The sequence below is a fragment of the Balaenoptera borealis genome (genome assembly GCF_965194805.1).
Source record: "Balaenoptera borealis genome assembly, chromosome: 8".
Classification (NCBI taxonomy): Eukaryota; Metazoa; Chordata; class Mammalia; order Artiodactyla; family Balaenopteridae; genus Balaenoptera; species Balaenoptera borealis.
In genome coordinates this window covers 88,327,715-88,344,367 of record NC_138865.1, presented here as the reverse complement: position 1 = coordinate 88,344,367, position 16,653 = coordinate 88,327,715, and the positions used below count along the sequence as shown (strand labels likewise).

The 16,653-nt window shown below is 42.5% G+C and overlaps 1 protein-coding gene across 7 annotated transcripts in view; it reads right to left on the bottom strand.

Moving 5' to 3' along the window:
- The window catches only part of LOC309634152 (stimulated by retinoic acid gene 6 protein-like), a gene marked incomplete at its 3' end in the record, with an annotated part of 52,993 nt that overhangs the window by 2,169 nt on the left and 34,171 nt on the right, over positions 1-16,653 (bottom strand). For 4 of the 7 annotated variants that reach the window (XM_082403928.1, XM_082403925.1, XM_082403926.1 and 1 more), the window contains 9 exons: positions 16,077-16,188; positions 13,261-13,414; positions 7,946-8,021; positions 4,496-4,577; positions 4,129-4,177; positions 3,554-3,671; positions 2,343-2,462; positions 930-1,093; positions 50-196 (listed from right to left, as the gene is read on the bottom strand). In XM_082403928.1, the coding sequence (XP_082260054.1) occupies positions 50-196; positions 930-1,093; positions 2,343-2,462; positions 3,554-3,671; positions 4,129-4,177; positions 4,496-4,577; positions 7,946-8,021; positions 13,261-13,414; positions 16,077-16,188 (1,022 nt within the window). Of the gene's footprint in view, positions 1-49; positions 319-919; positions 1,094-2,342; positions 2,531-3,553; positions 3,672-4,128; positions 4,178-4,495; positions 4,578-7,945; positions 8,022-13,260; positions 13,415-16,076; positions 16,189-16,653 lie in introns of those variants that run through there. The other 3 variants (XR_014247876.1, XM_082403929.1, XM_082403930.1) reach the window with 3 other exon arrangements.

The following is a 16,653-nucleotide window of genomic DNA, read 5'->3' as shown; positions in this document are numbered from 1 at the left end:
CGTGTTTCCTGGTGTCCGACCCCAGTGTAGGTTCAAACAGGAGACTTACCTGCTGACTGATTTAGGTACCAGTATTTGATGGCCTGCTGCAGCCTCCTCTCTCTGTGGCCTGTGATCAGGATGTGACAAAAGCTGACGAGCACAGGGTTGGTGTGATAATGATCCACATAGAGCATGCCAATCCACGCACTGAACCCTGAAATCCAGAAGGCAAGTCAGGCCATGCAGTACGTCCCAGGATGGCCCAGCTTGTGCTTTTCATGACGTAACTGCAGCATCACTTTGTTCCCAAATGGTGCCTGTGTCTTTGCTGAGAATCTAGAAAATGAGGTATAAAGAGCTGGAAAGATTCTTAGAGATCACACCCTAATCTGTTCATTTTATGGGAATATGAAGCTCATAGCAGCTAGGAGCCTGTGTGTCTTATATGAAGAAGCCAGCAGCCATTAAATGAATGAATGAGTGAATGAACAGACATGGGCCAGAAATAGGACAAAAACTGTTTTTTCTCCACAGAAAAAGCTTTGACTTTGGAGCATTTAAACTGAACAAACCATTTTCTTAACTAAGCTTGCCACTAACAACACCAGTAATTCAGAGATGTGTTTTCTCAAAATTTTCAGAGCCATGCATTCACAAATTACCTTCTAACTGTTCAGATAGAATTCCGCTACCTCTTACTGCCCTTCATTCTACCTCAAAGGTCTGTCAAACATGCAAGTATTTGATAGCCTGAATTCCCTTCTGACCATTGGGCTGAATAGTTTTGTTTTGTTTTGTTTTGTTTTTCTATTCAGCTTTATAGCCTCCATGGGAAGATAAACTCTAAGCATAAGTGAAGAGTATGAACTCAGGCCTCTGGTACCCGACTTCCAGGCAGCTTCTGCAAAAGTACAAGACCAACGCGCCCCAGATGCATGGCCACGTACCCATGTCTGCTCTCTCACAGCCACTCTGCAGAATGGTCCTGTCGATGCGGGCGATCAGCCACGTGCCCAGGATGCAGCTGATGAGAAGCCTGGTGAGGCAGGCGCCCAGGCCCAGCAGCACGTTGTAGAAGAACAGAAAGTAGTTGAAGTTGTGGAATGCTCTCCTGCAAACAAAAGCAGGCGGAGGGGCAGCACCTTTCAGTATGAGAAGGTGGCCACGCAGGTGGGCTCAGGGGCCCCCCAGACCTGTGGTCAAAGCCTACGTCTCCCATCTCCTAGCTGTGTGACCTTGTGCTGTTAGCAGGAGCTGACTGTCCCCACTTCGCAGCTGATGTGAGGACTGGCTCAGAAACAGTGTAGAGGGTGCTGAGCCCAGGGCAGGCTGCATGTGAGTGGGGACTGTAAACCTCATGTGGCTACAGCTGGGTTTGTGGTTACGGCAGAGGGTGTGGCTTTCCCACTGTCCATTGCAACAGTCACCTGCCCCCAGCTAGAACTGCTCCAAGTCCTCCAGATGAAATTTCTCAAATGACCACCTGATCACGTGGTCGGTCTCCTATTGCCTATGGGATGAAGCCCAAACACTGCATATGAATTCTGGGGTCCTCTCTGAGAGGGGCTTTTCTGGCATTACCACTTGGTACCTCCTTCCTGTCCCTCACCATCTAAGGCCACTGCATGGCCACAATATTGGAGTCTCACTCTTCTCCCAACACATCCTGCCCTTTCATGGCTTCCTGCCTGCATCGGTGCAGCGGGGGCTGCAGCCATGCCATCTCCTCATCTCTGCCTGTAGGAATCTTACCGTCCCACCGACCTCAGCTCAAACGTCCCGCCTGCAGCTGAAAGAGAACCCCCGCCTCTCCTCCACCCCCCCCCCACCCCGCCTCTCCTTCTTCGTTACTCATGTTTCTCTTGTAATGCTTTCACACCCTCTGGACTCTACTGTCCCTATATGTCTGTGTCTGTCGGCTCCAGATCACCGTGAGCACATCACAATCAGATTGTGTGGGGTATCTCTTTATCCTCAGTGCCCGTGTTGTTTCCTCCATGAGTGAACAGCTCTGAATGAATGAACTAGAAAGGATTACCCATGGGTCAGGCACTATTGTTCTAAGTTCATATTTTAATACGTTTCAGCCTCAGAACATCTCTCTGATGTATGCACAATTATTTGTAAAATGAGGAAGTGGAGGTTCATAGATGTTTAGTAAGGTCACACAAGGTCACAAAGCTCATAAGGGGCAGAGCCAAGATTTGGCCACAGGCAGTTAGGCCCCAGTTCTGAACCACTGCCCCTCACCCTCTCAGAGAGTGTAGAGTCCACCCAGGAACCTGCCAAGGGTGAAGAGGAAGGAACGAGACTGCTGAGGCCAAAGCCCTACAATGCCCCGCTCCCTTCTCTGCCCTCACCTGTTGTTGAGAGCCAAGGGCTTCTGCTTGTCAGCTGTTCCCATCTTTGGTTGCAGGAAGAAGCTGGCGGCGATCCATACCTGCAGGACCATGAGGCCCAGGACGATGGATATGGTGAGGCTGAAACACAGGGTGAGACCATCCTGAGGTGGCCTTGTCCACTCTTCCCAAGCCCATCTCGAATGCCCCTTGATAGAGAGAAGAGAGACGCTGACTGCCTGCCAGACCAACAGTAGCTTGAGCTCTGCCCTTTATGCCTACAGAGCATTCTCCTGCCCACTGTGCAGATGAGGAAACTGAGGCTCACAAAGGGCAGATGACTTTCTCAAAGCTGCATCATCGGGTCTTCTGGCTCCAGACCAGAACTCCAGGATTTAATTATGTCTTTTTGTTGAGGGGTGGCAGCTGGGCTGAGTGGTTTAACAGCATAGGAATCAAAGAAAGGATGGGGTTTTTAGAAGAGCTCATGAAGGCCACAGGAGAGTGGACAGGGAAGGTTCTGCCCCAGACTCACAGGAGGCTCTAGGTGAGTTTGGAACAAAGGAGCTCAGAGCAGGGAAGTTCCCAGAGGGCACCACGCCCTGTGTTTGCATTCTCTGAGTGGCAATGTGGGGTGGTGGTTTAAAGAGGCTTTGGTTTCAGATTGCCCAGCTCCCAGTCCTGCCTCCTCCCCTGGGACAAACTGCCCAGCCTCTCTGTGCCTCTGTTTCCTCATCTGAAAAAAGGGAGCTAATGTAAGTCCCAACCTCAAAGAGTTCTTAAGAGAAAAGATGCGTACTGAATTCTCAATAATGTCAGCATTCACTTTTACTTTCCATATAGGTAAACTGAGACTCAGAGAGGCACTTATAAGCCACACATCTGATCTAAAACCCAAGCTCAGATTTCCTCTCTCCTTCCACTATACTGTCCTTTCTCTCACTTCACCTCCCTGAACCTCAATCTTCCCACCTATAAAATGGACACATATATATCGCCCACAGACACAATTGTGAGGACCCCATTGAACAGTGAGAGTGGAAACATTTTGTAAACTGTGAGGTTCCCATCACAATGAGTTGCTATTTTAGCCCATCCTTGGGTCAGAGCTGAGAGCATGGGTCCAGGGATTGGTGAGAGCCCAGCAGGGAAGGGGTATTTCAAACAGCAGCTGTGAGGGCCCACCAGCTCCCAGGCCCTGGGCAGTGACAGGAAGCCCACCCAGCACTTACATCCCGATGCCCAGTCCTCGGAGCATCTCCAGGGCCTGACTGTGGATGACAGGTAGCACCAGGCTGTACATGATCACTAGGCCACACAGGCTCTGCATCACGTGGATGATGAGGTAGCCTGTGGGCCAAGGGAGCCGGTGGTCACTCAAGGCCCTTCAGGATCCAGTCACACAGGTCCCTCCCTGCAGTCTCCCCTCTAGCCTCCTCCCAACCGAAGGTCCTGGCGCTCTTACTTGCGCTGTTTCTTCTGCCTGGCATGACCGCTGACCTGCTCACCCTGCCAGGTGCAGTTCAAACATCAACTCCACTAGAAAGGCTTCTTGCCCTGTCCTGGGTGTGGACAGTCACTTCCTCCTCTGGGTCACCACTGCCCTTAGCATATACACCCCGTGGGCACAGGACAGGTGGTGACGATGACCTACACGAATGTGTGCTTCTCACTCCTTCCGGAAGGTCTCTCAAGGAAGAGCTGGGGCCACTTCTGCCCTACGTCTCTCCTCCCTACCCACAGCCAGGACTCTGCAGGTGCCCAGGGAATGTGTATTGAATTGAATGGGTCATGTGAGGGCACTTACCCCACAGAATATAAGCTATCTGCCAGCCAGAGTACCTTGCAATGGCCACCTGAGATTTAGAAAGAAAAAAGGGTCTGAGAGGGGAGACATGTTGATTACCTCTAACACGTGTCCAGCATCCTTGTCTCATTTGAGGGTCACTCACCAACCCACCAAGGCAGGTGTCATGATTGTCCTCATTTTACAGGTGAGGAAACTGAGGGCTGGATGGGGACAGTGGCTATCCCGAGTCACCCAGCAGCAGAACATACTAGAATTGAGGACTCTGGACCCCCAGCCCAGAGCTCTTCCTCTCCCCCTACCCCCGTCTGAGGTGCAGGAGAGCAGATTTTGGCCTCGGAGCAGAGAGAGGCCTCTGTAGACTTACCACACTCTCTGACGAGGAAGGATTATGGAACTTCAAAGGGAGAAAGTGTTTATCTCCTGCCCACAACCTCTTCATTTGCTTTCTAAAGAAAAACTGGGAGTTAGTAATGCTCATGACCAGGGCTTAAAAATCATTTTTTAATACTTTTTTTGAAAATTGAGATATAATTGACATATAACATGATATTATTTCAGGTATACAGTATAATAATTCGATATTTGTATATATTGTGAAATGATCACAGTAAGTCTTGTTAATATCTGTCACTGCACAGTTATAAAAATTTTCTTCTTGTGATGAGAACTTTTAATCTACTCTCTTAGAAACTTTCAAATATTCACTATTTTTAAACTATAGTCGCCATGCTGTACATTACATCCCTATGACTTATTTATTTTATAACTGAAAGTTTGTGCTTTTTGATGCCATTCACCCATTTCACCCCCCCCCCACCACCTCACCTCTGGTAACCACCAATCTGTTCTATGAGTTTAGTTTTAGTTTTGTTTTGTTTAGAGTCCATATATGAGTGAAATCATATGGTATTTGTCTTTCTCCATCTGACTTATTTCACTTAGCATAATGTCCTCAAGGTCATAAATGCTGTCACAAATGACAAGATTTCATTCTTTTTTATGGCTGAGTAGTATTCTGGTGTGTGTGTGTGTGTTTGTGTGTGTGTATTCCACATCTTCTTTACCCATTCACCCATCCATGGACACTTAGGTTGCTTCCATATCTTGGCTACTGTAAATAATGTTGCAAAGAACACTGGGGTGCCTGTATCTTTTTAAATTATTGTTTCCACTTTTTTGGATATATGCCCAGGAGTGGGATTGCTGGATCATATGGTAGCTCTATTTTTAATTTTTTTTTTAAATTTATTTTTATTTATTTTTATTTTTGGCTGCACTGGGTCTTCATTGCTGTGTGCGGGCTTTCTCTAGTTGTGGAGAGCAGGGGTTGCTCAGCAGTTGTGGAGCAGGGGCTCAGCCGCTCTGCGGCACGTGGGATCCTCCCAGACCAGGGCTCGAACCCGTGTCCCCTGCATTGGCAGGCAGACTCCCAACCACTGTGCCACCAGGGAAGTCCCTACTTTTAATTTTTTGAGGAGCCTCCATACTATTTTCATAGTGGCTGTACCAATTTACCTTCCCACCAACAGTGTAGGAGGGTTCCCTTTTCTCCACATCCTTGTCAACACTTATCTCTTGTCTTTTTGGTAATAGCCATTCTGAGAGATGTGAGGTGACATCTCATTGTGGTTTTGATTTGCATTTCCCTGATGATTTAAAAATCTTAAACTTAATATATTTTGTAAAAATAGCATATAGCTACCTAATCTCAATGGTGACTGAATGTGATATTTGAGACTGTGTGTGTGGCTTTTAGTTTCTTTAGCTTGCTCTATTTTCTTATTTTCTCTACAATGAATATACATTACCTATATAATATTATTTCAAAACAGATAAAAAAATTGTAAAGATAGCCCCCCACTTAAAACAACATAAAATGAAATGAAAGAGAAGCCACAATTCCTCACAATCCCAGCACCCAAAGAAATCACTGTGTGCTTTTCCCATGTGCCCTTTGCCTAAAGATTAGGTTGGCATACTTTTGTTCACAGTCCACATTCACACCTGTATCCTCCTTTTTTCTTAACATCCCATTCCAGCAATTTCCAGGTTATTTTGCAATTTCATCACCACTGAATTGGAAATACTTAGTATGAAATAAAGAATGTAAGTATCTCATTAATAGTTTGCATATTTATTACATAATGAAATGATGATATTTGAGTTATGCTGGGTTAAATAACATATATTATTAAATTATTTTCACCTCTCCTTTAACTTTTTTAAATAGTGTCTATTAGAAAATGCAAAATTGTATCTGTGGCTTTCATTGTGTTTCTGTTTGGCAGTACCAGAGTAGGGTGTGCAACCAGGAATACAAACGTGCACAGATATATTTGCAGAGAAAATTTCTGGGAGGATGCACAGAAAATGAATAACAGTGCTTAGCTCTTGGGCAACAATTTGGGGTCTGATGGGAAGAAGACTTACTTTCCACTAAATATTTTTGTAACTTTTTTTTAAAAACACAAGCCTGTAGGTAGGTTGTCATAATTATAAGAAAAATAACAATACTGGCACAGTGCTAGTGCTGTCCAAAGGGTGCTTTCTCATCCATTATTTCCTCTGCCCCATGGTCCTGTAAAGGAGGCAGGGCGGGGATTATCACTCCTGGGTGACAGGTGTGGGAGGGAAGGGCCAGCCTGGACGGGAAGGAGGCCTCCCCACCACAGGTGCCTTCTTGTCCCTGTGCCCTCAGCTACCCTCCACCCACATCCATGCAGCCAGCTCTGCATTGTGGTTGTTCCTGGTTGTGGTCAAATGCCTCAGTGAATATCTCCCAGCCACTTGTAGGCTAATGAAGGAAGGAGCAGACATATCCCTACATCAGGCAGGGAAAGGGTAAGCAGCAGTGTCCAGTCCACCCACAGAGCCCAGGGAGAAGAAAGCAGAGAGAGGGAGCAAGGCAGGGCTGGGATGGAGTGCTGGGGCTCTTTGTGCCAGGAGAGTCTTCACTTAGATGTCATCTGCAAGAGACCCAACCTTTGGGTAGCCAGATGGGGAGGATGTAAAAGCAGGCTGCTCTGCAGGGGCGGGAATTGGCCCTGGGCTTCCTGTGAGTGAGTGGGTGACTGTGAACTAGAGACTGAGACTGAGACAGAGAGAGAGAGAGAGAGAGAGAGCGAGCGAGCGAGCGAGAGAGAGAGAGAGAGAGAGAGAGAGAGAGAGAGAGAGAGGCATAGCGAGAGGCAGAGACAAAGGCAGAGAAATGGAGAGAAAAGGGAGCAATAGATACCTAAATTCAACTTCCGTCTGCATGCAAATGCCAGCTACATACTGAAGCCCATCCCCTCCTCCTGTGCTGCTGTTCTTGAGACTGATGCCCCTGGTTCCCTTGTCCCAACCTCCTGTGAGGTCCCCTTGAGCCAGATTCACCTGCTGGGAGCCCAGTGTGATTAGTCCTGGAGAGCAGGGCGGGTCTAACACCTAGTAGCACTGCAGAAGTGTACAAGAAATGACAAGGTCAGAAGGAACCAGAAGACAAGATCAGCTGCTAATAGGCTGGCTAAAGTTATTTTGTTGAGTCTCGCCTGCTCAGCAGTGAACATGGAGATGAAAGTACCGCTTAGGGTTTTGCTGAAAACCAAAAGAAGACTCTAATCACAATGTCAAGCTTATAGTGGGAGCTCAAATCAATGGTTTTTTGTTTGTTTGTTTTTGTCTTTTACTACCAAAAGGTATGGCTGTCCCTAGACCCTATATATACTGCTGTTCACAATTTGGACACTGCTGGCACTGCTTGGGAATTCTGAGAAAAGTCTGTCAGCTGCTTTCCTGGCTGAAGACACACAAATGACTCCTAGAACCCTCTTACCTGTAACAAGCCAAGATGTGAAACAGGTAGCTCACACATGTGAGGGAGGCAGGCAAGATGGTCACCACCCAGACTCCTGAAACAGAAAAGGTGATACGAGAGACCTCAGAAGATGAACCAGAAACTATTTTTAAAATGCAGAGGGAATTCCCTGGTGGTCCAGTGGTTAGGACTCCACACTTTCACTGCTGAGGGTCTGGGTTCAATCCCTGGTCGGGGAACTAAAATGCAGAAACTCACAACAGAAAGGTTTGGGCAAAATATACTGTACTTCCTTTAACACACCTCTTGTGCAAATAACGTTTTGCTTATTTTCTGTTTCATTTTAGCCATACACCCTCGATATCCTTTATTTCCTGCGTATTTATAATCTTTTCCATTGGTATTAATATTTTCAATCTACAGTGAGTAATAGAAAAAGAAAATTATGGAGCATACACATTGTAGGTAGCCTCCAGCCTAGTAAAACATCATTAATTCTTGAACTTCCAATCTCCGCTTTTTGGGGGGTGGTTATCCACCCCCAATAAACAGTCACCTTGTGCAACAGTAACTGGAATCAGGGTCTTGACTATTCATTCATCCATCTTTCAGTATGTTTTTAATATTTCGTACCTAATTTGCTTTCAAAATGATTCTGTGTGCTTGTGAGAGAGGGATGGAGACAGAGGGAAGGAAGTAAAAGCTTCTGTATAAGCCGATTCTCAATAGGTACAGAAAAGGCATTCGAAAGAATCCAACACCTCTTTATAATTCAAATCACTTCATAAACTAGAAATAGAAGGGAATTTCCTCAACTGGATAAAAAGCATCTGCAAAAAACCCACAGCTAACATCATACTTAATTGGTGAAAAACAGACTGCTTTCCCCATCAGTTCAAGAATAAGAAAATCAATGTCTGCTCTTGCCAATTCTCTCCAACATTGTACTGGAGGGTCTAGCCAGGGCAGTTAGGCAAGAAAATGCATCCAGACTGCAAGGGAAGAAATAAAACTATCTCTATTCACCAACAACATGTTCCTATATATAGAAAATCCTAAGGAATAAATAAACAAACAAAGTAAAATGAATTAATAAATGAGTTCAGCAAGGTTGTAAGACACAAGACCAATATATAAAAGTCTATTGTATTGCTATATACTACCAACAAATAATATGAAAATGAAGTAAGAAACAACTGCATTTGCAATAGTATCACAAAGAATAAAATACTTAAGAATAAATTTAGTAAAAGAAGTATACAACTTGTACACTTAAAACTACAAAAGCTTGTTGAAAGAAATTAAAGAAGACCTAAATTAATGGAAAAACATATCACTTTTATGTATTGGTTGTTCTTTGTGAACATGGCAATACTCCCTAAACTGATCTACAGATTCAAACCAATCCCTGTCAAAATTCCAATGTCATTTTTGTATAAATTGACAAGCTAATCCTAAAATTCATATAAAAATGAAGCGACCCAGAATAGGCTATATACAACCTTGAAAAAGAAGAACAAAATTGCAGGACTCACATTTCTTGAGCTACAGTAATAAGGCAGTGTGATATTGCCATAAAGATAGACAAATAGACCAATGGAATAAATTGAGAATCCAGAATTAAACCCCCATTGTCAATGTCAACAAGGATGACAAGACAATTCAATGGGGAAGGAATATGCCTATTAACAAACAGTGCAGGGGAAACTGATATTCACATGTAAAACAATGAAGTTAGAACCTTACCTCATACCATATACAAAAATTAAATCAAAATGGATCATACACTCAATGTAACAGCTAAAATGATAAAAGTCTCAGAAGAAAATATGAGAGTAAATCTTTGTGACCTTGGGTTAGACAATGGTTTCTTAGACATGCACAAGTGATAAAAGAAAAAAAGATATATCAGACCGCATTAGAATTAAAAGCATTTGTGTTTCAAAGGACACCATCAAAAAAGTGAAAAAGCAACCCACAGAATGGAAGAAATTATTTGTAAATTATATCTCTTGTAAGGGATGTGTATATAGAATATACAAAGAACTCTTACAGCTCAATAATAGACAAATAACCCAATTTTAAAATGGGCAAAGAATCTCAGTAGCCATTACTCAAAGCAGATGTACAAATGGTCAATAAGTACATGAAAAGATGCTTAACATCATTAGCCATCAGGGAAATGAAAATCAAAACCGCAACGCACCCCCGATGTTCATAGCAGCACTATTTACAATAGCCAAGACACGGAAGCAACCTAAGTGTCCAATGACAGATGAATGGATAAAGAAGATGTGGTATATACATACAACGGAGTATTACTTAGCCATAAAAAATAATGAAATAATGCCATTTGCAGCAACATGGATGGACCTAGAGATTATCATACTAAGTGAAGTAAGTCAGAGAAAAACAAATATAATATGATATCACTTATATGTGGAATCTAAAAAAATGATACAAATGAACTTATTTACAAAACAGGAACAGAATCATAGACATAGAAAACAAACTTATGGTTACCAAAGGCGGGGGTGGGGGGAGGAAGAGGGATATTATGAATTTGGGATTAACAGATACACACTACTATATATAAAATAGATTAAAAAAAACAAGGGCCTACAGTATAGCACAGGGAACCATAGTCAATATCTTGTAATAACCTATAATAGAAAAGAATCTGAAAAATAATATATACGTGTATATATATATATATCTGAATCACTTTGCTGTATACCGGAAACATTATAAATCAATTATACTTCAATTTAAAAAAAATACAATGCGATACCACTTCATACTTACTAGATGGCTATAATAAAAAATACAGATATGAACAAATGTTGCTGAAGATACAGAAGCTGGACCCCTCATACATTGGTGATGGGAATACATAGTGATGAAGCTGCTTTTGAAAACGGTCTGGCAATTCCCCCAAAAGCTTAAACATAATTACCACATGATCCAGAATTCCACTCCTAAGTATATACCCAAGATATATAAAAATATATGAAAAACTTGTAGATGAATGTTCACAGCAGTATTATTCATAATAACCAAAAGTTGAAACAACCCAAATTTGCATCAACAGACAAATATATAAATACAATATTGTATATTCATACAACAGAATAAAATTCAGCAATAAAAAAGAATGAAGCTGAGACACATGCTATGATATAGATGAACCTTATAAATATCTTGCTATGTGAAAGAAGCCAATCAAAAAAGACCACATACTGTATGATTCTATTTATATAAGATGTCCAGAATAGGCAAATCTATAGAGCCAGAAAATAGTGGCTTAGGAGAGTTGAGAAATGGGGAGTGACTGAAAGTGGTCATGATTTCTTTTAGGGTGATGAAAATGTTCTAAATTTGACTGTGGTGATGGGTGCATAAATTTCAAAATACTAAAAACCATTGAATTGTACACTTTAAATGAGTGAATTGTATGGTACATGAGTTATATCTTCATAAAGCTGTTTTTAAAAAGAAGGAAAAAGAAAGCTGATTTCCATTCCTTTCAAGTTTCAGATGTGTCTTTATCAGCATCACCAGGACTAGGCAACTGCTCTATCCCAAACCTCCATCAACACAAAGGATGCGGGTAAATCACCATAAATCTCACCCCAGGGGATGCAGGGGACACATCCTTGGAAGGACAGGATGGAAGGAGTCTGGCCACAAGAAGAGTGAGTGCAGACTTTTTCCAGCCAGCAGCAAGAACATGACCGCACACCTTTAATTTAATGCCTTTATCATCCCAAAGGTGAAGCATGTTCAGCCTAAGAGTCTCTCTTGGAAAGAGGGTAGCTGTTTAAAGCTGGAAGAGATTGAGACAGAGTGAAAATGTTATATACTGATTCTTAAAGTGTCTAAACATGAGAAATATATCAAAGAGGAGATAAAACATGAGTGAATATGGTGATATACTCACTACAATTCACCCAGACCAAGTAACTGAGGTTAGCATTAAAAAGTTGCCCAAAACAGGGGTAGAAATGTGAATTTTCAGAAGTATGACTTAAAACAAGTATTATTAAATCAAACATTAGAATATGCTCGCTGAGTGTATAGGAAGGGACTCATCAGGCAGAACATTAAAGATGAATAAAAGTGTTCAAGGGCAACAAAAAAAGTATGGTAATATGGAAGAAGCAGTAACCACCTTAGTGTAACCTTCTATGTCATGTATGTGTAAGAGAATTTTCCTCAAATAATTCACAGTAGATCTATTCCCCTCTGGTTTTGATATCCTACTAGCTTGTGAGTCTTAAGTGAAAATATTATTTGCATCACCTGTTTCATGGCTTAAGGAACATATGGTAATTTACAGCCATTAAATGTCAGAGCTACAAAGGCTTTTGGAAACCATGTGGTACCCTCATCCCAGTCCCATTTTAAAGATGAGGAAACTGAGGCCAAGAGAAGGGACCTGACTTGTCCAATGACAGAGTTTATCCTGACATCTTGTCCAGGTCCTTTCTCAACAAGGAATAGTGAAGAACTTTCCTTCCTTCATGGGCAATGGACATATAATTAGAGTATGTCATTTTCAAAGAAAGCTACTATTTTAAGGTAAAGTGACTGTTATGGACAGAATGTGTGTGTCTCCCACCCCCCACAAAATTCATGTGTTGAAACCCTAATCCGCAGTGTGATGGTATTTGGAAATGGAGCCTTTGGGAGGTGATTAGATCATGAGGGTGGAGCCCTCATGATGGAATTAGTGCCCTATAAGAAGATACATGAGAGTTTGCTTCCTCTCCCTGTTCTCCATCCAGTATGTGAGGACACAAAGAGAGGGTGGCCATCTGCAAGTCAGGAAACAGACCCTCCCCAGACACCAGGTCTGCTAGCATCTTCAACTTCCCAGTCTCCAGAACTGTGAGAAATAAATGTTTGTTTTTATACCACACAGTCTATGGTAATTTGTTATAGCAACCTGAACGAAGCAGAAATTAAATTTGAATGATATAAGTAAACTTTTCATATAATAATAAAGTCACGGCCCACTGCTTTATCTTTTCCAAAGTGAAAAAAATATGATGATTTTATTTGTTTCCACTGGCATCAAACAAAATAGGCTACGTGAGATTAGAAAATTATCAGGGCATGTTCAATTCAGCCCCAAATAGGTTCTAACAAAATGGCCTGTGTCCTGACCCCTTTTTCCTTCGAGTCAACGCAGGGAGGCATAGAGCAATTGTAACACAGGTAATATCAAGACCAGCAGCAATAATCACTATAGGTGTGCACCTGCCACAAGTCACAAGTCCCTCTCTGTTTCCTACACAGGCAGCAGGAACAAAGGTGGAGGATGGTTTTACCTTTGGTGACATTAATCAGCTCTTTCACCTGCAGGAGGACTGGGGTCAGCGTCCCCGTCTGGTTCATGGAGGCGACGTAGCTCTCCAGTTCGCCTTCAAATACATCCAGCTCATCTCTCACATACACGAACATGCAGAACTCAATGACAATGAACTGGGGACACAGAGCAAATGTTTCAAGGTCTCACCTGAGTCCAGCTCAGTATATGAATAACATATGGGTCTCTCTTTGGTTTTGAGGTCAAAACTCTTGGAAGCTCAAAACTTATCTGCAATAGGGCTTTCCTGGTGGCGCAGTGGTTGAGAATCTGCCTGCCAATGCAGGGGACACGGGTTCGAGCCCTGGTCTGGGAAGATCCCACATGCTGCGGAGCGACTAGGCCTGTGAGCCACAGTTGCTGAGCCTGCGCGTCTGGAGCCTGTGCTCCACAACAAGAGAGGCCGCAATAGTGAGAGGCCCGCGCACCGCGATGAAGAGTGGCCCCTGCTTGCCGCAACTGGAGAAAGCTCTCGTACAGAAACGAAGACCCAACACAGCCATAAATAAATAAAATAAATAAATAAAGAAAAATTAAAACTCATCTGCAATAGACTCTGGACACTTGCTCTACTGAGATGAATGGGATTGTGACTTCTTTGGAGAAAAGAGTCATCCCAAACTCTGTTCTTCACACAACAGCATACAAGAGTAGGCACCACAAGGGCTCAAAGAACTCTTCAAACATTAATTAAATCAGAGTGAAATAATTAAAACAGAGTGAACTTTGAATGAGGGGTGACCCTGGGGACAATTCCAGACACTTCCCACCGTTCCCCTTCTTGTATCTTGGCAATGACCAAATTGGAGGAGGTGCTGTTTCCTGTATGTATGCTTGCTCCCTCCTATCATCCTGTCATCCTGCCCTCATGCCCCCATCATCATGCCATTGTTTCTAGAGTCCCTGACGCCATTTTACTTCATCAACCGAACTGAATTTGGAGCTCAAATGCTACTATTTTCAGGCAGGTCCTCAATCCAGAGTAATTCACTAAATTTCCAAAGCACTTTTACCTTTTCTTTTTCTCTAGTTAGACGGCAGTACTTCATACCATATCTTATCTTCTTGTCTTAGACCATGGGCTACTCCCAGGCCAAGACTCTGCTGAATCAGCTCTCTTCTCTCTTCCAGGTCTTAGTATAGTGTTTGGCATACAGTAGACAACCAATAATGACTTAATAAACACAATAACACCGAGTGATTTATCCACTGCTGCAGAGAACTCTAGCTAGTGGTCCATTAAAATCTCTTCTCCCCTTTTTTGGGTGCAGGCTGGACTACATTTGCCAGCCTCCCTTGAGTTAGATGTGGGCACATAACAAGGTTCTTGTCAATGGAAAAAGAGTGGAAGGAATGTGTGCTGGGTCCACATGGCCTTTCAAAACCTCTCACATGCATTTCGCCACCTGCTTTCTCCTTCTGCTGACTGGATGCAGGTGGTGAGGGTGCTCAGGGGTGATGAAGGCACACGATGGAGAAACTAGTTATGGAACAAACACGTGGAAGACTGTTACCTCCCAAACCTGAACACTCACTCAACACTGTTAGGTGGGCAAAAATATATTCAGTGTTGTCACTGAAATTTGTGGGTTTATGTGGTACTTCATCATAACCTAATACATTCACTTAAAACTTAATCACAGGATTAATTTATATAGGTATCATCCTAGTACATTTAAAATGAGCAGAAGACAATTTGGCCATTTTTATCCTGCCATTTGACCCTGCTTTTGACTCATTTTACCTCAGATAACAATGACCACGTGAAATGCTTCGATTCTGTACTTTATTGACTTCCTGTTTTCAATTTCATAGGTTTCTGCTCTAATTTTTATTACATCTATTCTTCTGCTTACTTTGCATTTTAATTTGCTCTTTTTTGTTTGTTCGTTTCCTAAGGTGAAAGCTTAGACGATTGATTTAAGATCTTTCTTCACGTCTAATATGTACATTCAATGCTATAAATTTCCCTCTAAGCACTGCTTTTGCTGCCTCCCACAAATTTTGATAAGTTGTGTTTTCATTTTCATCTGTTCAAAATATTTTTAATTTCCCTTGATTTTTTTCTTTGGCCATATGTTACTTAGAAGTGTGTTGCTTTAATACCTACTACTTGCAGATTTTCCGTTATCTTTCTGTTATTGATTTTTAGTTTAATTCCACTTTGATCTGAGAGCAGACATTGTATGATTTCTATTCTTTTAAATTTATTAAGACGTGTTTTATGGTCCAGGATATAGTCTATCTTGTTGAATTTTCCATTTACTCTTGAGAAGAATGTGTATTCTGCTGTTATTGATGAAGTAGTCTTTGGATTTCCAAAATATCCAATTGATTGATGGCATCAATTACAGTTCAGATTTTCCTACCTTGGCACTGGTTGCCATGGGGTTTCTGCTCCATTCTGTGATGATCGTGTCTCTTCAGTTTTAGGGGTAAAGGTTTGCTCCATGACCTCACTGCTCTTAGGGATCTAAGAAGAGTTGTTGATTCTTCAATTTGTTCAGATTTGTATTTGTTGTTAAGATGGAGTGGCATCTTGCAAGCTCTTTACATGCGGAATTGGCAACTGGAATTCTCCGTAAATAACTCGATTATATTTATTAGTAATATTCACCACATGAGTAAAAGTGTCCTTGGAGTCAAAATGGTGGGGTCAAAGAATTGTACTTCTTTGATTTACAGATACTCAATTTTGACCCAGCTTTTAAAGAACAACCCCTATCCTAGACCCACCCCATTTATAAAATAATAAAGGATTTGCTTAGATCTACTTACAAGGTACAGGCAGATGAAAGCCAACACAGTGGTTCCAATCATCCTGCTTGGGAACTGAAAGTAGGGGTCCCACTCATATATCCTGGTTTGGAACCAAGACTTTTCTCTCTCTCTGTGAATGAATAAACATCAAGAGAAGACAGGTTGTGGCTGGTAAACAAATGCCTGATTCTTCTGAAAATAATATCATCTCCTCTTCTTCACCTTAGAGCATAGTGAAGAGAAAGAGCACTGGTAGATTCCACAGTTTTCATTCTCCCCTTATTCTTAAGAACAAAGACTCAGTTTTATTCAGTACAGCAATCTACCAAATAAAAGGCTATAGTTGCCGACCTCTCTTACAGCTAAGAGTGACCAAGACTAAACAAGTCAATTAGACGTGACCAGAGATGTGGTGTGGGACTTTGGGGAGGCTGGTCAGGTGGAACTGACACAGCTGGGAGGATCCCCTTTGCCTTCATTCTTTTCTCCTGCCTGCCTTCTGAAGGGCAGACATGGTGGCTGGCCCAGGCTGGAGCCCCAGCATCTATCTTGGGCCACAGACAGTCTTCATGATGGAAGCCACTACGTTACTGGA